At 44.0% G+C, this 5,002-nt stretch overlaps 1 protein-coding gene across 1 annotated transcript; it reads right to left on the bottom strand.

Annotated features, from left to right (window-relative positions):
• Window positions 1-388: 388 nt before the first annotated feature.
• LOC142490842 (olfactory receptor 1500-like) lies at window positions 389-1,375 on the bottom strand. Its single transcript, XM_075593261.1, has one exon. It carries the CDS (start codon window positions 1,373-1,375, stop codon window positions 389-391), a length of 987 nt encoding a protein of 328 aa, XP_075449376.1.
• Window positions 1,376-5,002: the final 3,627 nt, after the last annotated feature.

Below are 5,002 nucleotides of genomic sequence, written 5' to 3'. Positions count from 1 at the left end.
GGGAGTATGCAATCTGTGTGAATCATAACATGCGCCGCAGCTTCAGATGGAAAGCTGCAGCCCCACAAGTCAGCACCACATACTGCAAATACTGAAAGAATAAATCCTCTCACATATTGACTTACCTTTAATTTTTTTGTTACCACGGTATTACTATGGACCCGGTATATTGCCCAACCCTAGTACTGTATGTTGGTTATTTGTGCTGCTAATTCCTCTAGACTTTTAATCTGTATTATATGATATTTCTGTAGATGGAGGCAATTTGGTAATATGAGCTATTGCTTTACTCTGTATATATATCTCTGCAACTTCATCTTCATTTAGGGGAACCCAAACTGCTTTTTTATTTGTTTCCTTTCTACTATATTGCAAGATGTTTGGCATTTCAACATTTTTTGGTCGGGGCACTGCTTTCAATTTTTAAATTGAGCATAATTCTGAGAGTCTTTCCAATGGTCTGTCTAATCTCCTTGGTTCTGAGACAATATATGATAGGGTTAGCCATATGTGGAAGAAATGTGTAGAGACAAAGGAGCAATACACTCATATCAGTACTTAAAACTAAGTTAACTTGATATGCAACATACACAAACACCCGAGGAACATAGTACATAGCAATGATAAACAAATGTGTGGTACAGGTGTAAAATGCTTTCTCCCAACTTTCAGATTGAGACGATACAGAGATCCTTCGGATAATAATGATGTATGACAATATAATAAAGGATAACGGCAGTATAAGCACACCTATCGAAAGCACAAATATTGTCTTCTTGAGCAAAGTAATATCCCCACATGCCAGACCCATGACAGCCATGTTAACACAAAACAAATTGTTGATTTTTCTCGAGCCACAGTAAGGAAATAGTGAATGCCAGATAGCATTTGTTGAAGGAGTAAAAGTTGCACAGACCCATAAAAAGCCACATAAAATGCCAGCACGTTTAGTGGGGATAATTGTGGAATATCTCAGTGGTTTGTCAATAGCAACTAAACGATCAATTGCCATCAGCATTAGGATGAAGGAATCAACACTGCCCAGATAATGAACAAAAAACAGCTGAAACATGCATGCAGAGAAGGACATGGATCCCGCTCCAAACCAATACTTTGCAATTATTTTGGGTAAAGTTATTGTGTCAAATAGGAGGTCAGAAAAAGCGAGGTTTGCAATGATCATGTACATTGGATGGTGTAAGTGCTGGTTCAAAATGACTAATGCTATTACAGACCCATTTGCCAACAGTGTCATAATATAGACCATAAATAATAATATAGAAACCAGGATATGGTACTTCTGAGCAAGTCCCGGAAACCCAATGAGTGTGAACTCAAAAACATCAGATTGATTAACCATTGCCTGGTCCAGCATCTTGTACATGGAACATGCCTGAGAAAACAGAAATAAAGCAAGTGAGACAAAAGAAGAACGTTTATCTTAGTTAATCATAGGTGAAAGAGTGATTCATGTAACATTTATTTATTTATTTATACAATGTTTTACCAGGAAATAAGAGAGGATACTCAAGGCACAACGGATTTGAGAAAAACAATATGTAACGCCTGTATGCCCGCAGACCTGGCCAGTCCCCAATACTGAGGTGGGTAAGGGTATAACACGCACCCACAGCCGTGAGGGCGTGCCCGGAGTGTGGTAAGTTGCGTTGCCGGGCCCGGTGAGAAAAGGGTTAACGTTTATACTTGCCAGAAATCGGAGGGTAGTAATCCAAGAGCCAGTATCAGGGGCAGGAGAAAGCAGCGTAGTGATGTCCAAAGCAGAGTCCAGGGGTTGAGATGTACACGTAGTCAGACAGAGCCAAGATCAATCCAAAGGAATCCAAACATGGGCAGGGACAGGAACCAGAGCTGAAACAAGTAACAGAGCTTGGCATAGACACTGCACACAGGAGCCACAGAGAAGCTATGCAGAGCAAGGAAGGAGAGGTCAGAGTGGGGTTATAAAGGAAGGAGGGCCAATGGGAGCAAGGGGTGGAGCAGAGGTTTGTCTGGGTAGTTGCAGGGATAGGTCCAGGAGAGCAGGGGAGGAGACAGGGGGAAATCCACATCAATCGCCTGCAGCCGATGGGGGGCGGAGCCAGCAGTGTGAGAGGGCTGGTAAAACGATCGGGTGCGCGCACCTTCTGTAAAGCTGCCGTGCGCGTGCCCTGATCGTGTGCCTGGGCGTGCGGCATGCGCCGCGGAGGAGCGGCTCGGCGTGGAGGAGGTGAGAGAACGAGGGAGCGGAGGAGCGGGGCAAGTAGCTGCATTGGGGAGCGAGGTGACGGGGACACGCTGAGAGGCGCATGTCCCCTGATCCGTGAGAACCGATCGGGAGCACGTGCCTTCTGCAAGGATGCTGTGCACGCGCCCCCGCGTGCCTGAGTGTGCGGTGTGCGCCGCGGGGGAACGGCAAGGCGAGGAAGAGGTGAGAGACTGAGGGAGTGGGGAACCAGGGCATCTCACCGCAGTGGGGCTTGAGGTGACGGGGCACACTGAGAGGCGCGTGTCCCCCGATCCGTTACACAATAATTTATTTAGTCAAAAAGAAACACAACGTTTCGACCTAATGGTCTGTATCAAATGTGGTATAATGACATTATTTTTCTGAAATCCGTTGTGCCTTGCATATCCTCTCTTCTTGCACTGTTGGATCTGCTGCAGGCTTCTATCCACACGCAGGAGCACCGGTATTTATACAATATTTACTCTTTTTTTGGTGTGCAGCATCTTTCATTCTCTTTAGTGAATTACCAGGAAATAAATACATTGAGAGTTACCTTTCGTTTTTAAGTATGTCCGGAACACCGAGTTATGATGACAAATACATGGTTGCAAATACATGGTTACAAATACATTAAGTGAACAGGGTTATACATTAGGTATCAGACATTGCATGAACAGTTTAACAGTAACACATAACAAGATTTATTATTTGTAGTGAAAAGCAGAATGCAACTGTATATTGGTACAATATATCCCTGTATTTAAGAGAAAATTGAACAGTAAAAATATATAAAAATTTAGCGAATTTAACTACTCCATCTATGTGTTTGTCAACCTACCATTGTGGCAAACACTGCAAGTGTGCACTTGAGTGTCTTTAATCAGTGTGTGGGCTCACATTTACCTCACACTGTTATTTACCACACTACATTGTTGCCCTCAATTGACATTACTTTTACAGTGTTATATATTTCTGAGAGGCTGTAACATGGGACATATCCCTGTTCAGTAATGTGCCTTTAATCTAGCAGTGTGGTAGTTAATTACTAAACACCACCTGCCTGATTATATTGCTTACAAAAAGCCTGCCTTTGAGACAGGAAGTGACTCTCTCCTTAGCTCTGACTGAGAGCTGACCTTTGGAGCTGATCAGTCTTGAGCTCTGCACAGCAGAGCTGATTTCAAGACACAGGGAAAACTACTGCATCTGAAGCTGAACCAGAAAGTGAGATTTTCCCTCCAAGAAACAGATAAGACTTATATTCTTAAGAGACTGCTTATATCTGCTTATTTCATGTTATATGTTTTGGGGCTGCAAGAACTGCTTGACTAAGGAAGATGTGAATTATTGCATAGTGTTTCACTAGAAATACTCCCAAGTGAATAGAAGCTTTGCCCCCCCCCCCCTCTGTGTTTGGATGAATTTCCTGATGAAAGGAAAAGGCACAATAAAGCCTTATTATAATTTCACATTATAAACGACTCCAAGTGTGTACCTTTGTGAACGTCCGTCTACAGAGGCATTACATGTTAGGTGTCATTTATTTAATCACACACCAGTGCTTTTTGTGAGTGCTACGATTTACAGGCCATCCAGTGACGTCATTACCTATCAGAAGCAGCCCTTTTAGCCACGTCACACTAGGCATTGGGTACCTTTGCTTTTGGTCTTTCATTGTGCTGATGTTTTTAGTCTTACTTGGACTTCTCACCTGCACGGTTATCATTGTGCAGGTGTCAAATATTTGGTATTTTGCTAAATACAGACCCCCTACGGGGCATCAGTACGGAAAACTTTCAATTCCTTTACTCACAACATTAGACTGGTACCATTATATTTTTCAACTTTCAATTTTTATTTGTGGATATCAGATATACAGAATCTCACCTCCTATAGGCATACATTATAGACAGTCCACTTTTAACAGCTGTCAACAATAACAGCATCAGACGAACAACATAAAGGGAAGCAAGACAAGACATACCCAACTCACAAGACTGGGGGGAGTACACAGAGGGTGGGGGGGAGGAGGGGGGGTGATCTTGCGAAGCTCTGGAGATGGGTCCGTGAGACCCGGGGTGACTGCGTCCTGACTCCACTGATCTGACCGCATATATCCCAATATCCCTGAAGGGACGGTGTCATCCAAATCAAAAAGGCGGAAAAAGAAAAAGAAAAGCGGTTCTTCTCTTACCGTGGAAGTAACAGACACGTCCGCAGATCCTGTGGAGAAAAAGGGGGACCGAGTTGCCCTGCAGCCTAGAGAAAATGGAGAATTCGTCCCACGGTTAACCGAATATCCAGAGGGCCCAAGGCAGAAGTCGTGTACCCCAAAGAAGTGTCTGTCCGGTGCCAACAATGAGGAACCCTCAACCAGTCATCCCAGGGAAGCGGAGCCGGAACCAGTGTGTGACGATCCCTTGACAGCCCTGAAGACGCCCTGAAAATTGCCAGGCGTGACTGTGATCTACTTCGAGAACAATTGAAACTTGAGAGAGCAGATAATGCTGAGTTACAGATGGCGGTGCTCACAATGTACTCTGAATCTGGAACAGAATTGGATGATCTCAAGACTGAGCTAGATACTGCAAATGCTACTATTTCTGCCATGGATGAAAAGCAGAGCCAATCTGATAAAATGGTGGCTACGCTAAAGCGGAAGTATGAGGAGGCACTGAAGCAGATGACAGTCTTCCAGCAAGAGGTTCACACTCTTCGTATAGAGCTGAATGCCTCACAACAGGAGGTCAACAGTGTCCGGATAGAAGTGGACAT

The sequence above is a fragment of the Ascaphus truei genome, chromosome 3 (genome assembly GCF_040206685.1).
Source record: "Ascaphus truei isolate aAscTru1 chromosome 3, aAscTru1.hap1, whole genome shotgun sequence".
Taxonomy (NCBI): Eukaryota; Metazoa; Chordata; class Amphibia; order Anura; family Ascaphidae; genus Ascaphus; species Ascaphus truei.
The sequence above is the reverse complement of the archived record's forward strand: the minus strand, read 5'-3'. Positions and strand labels throughout refer to the sequence as shown.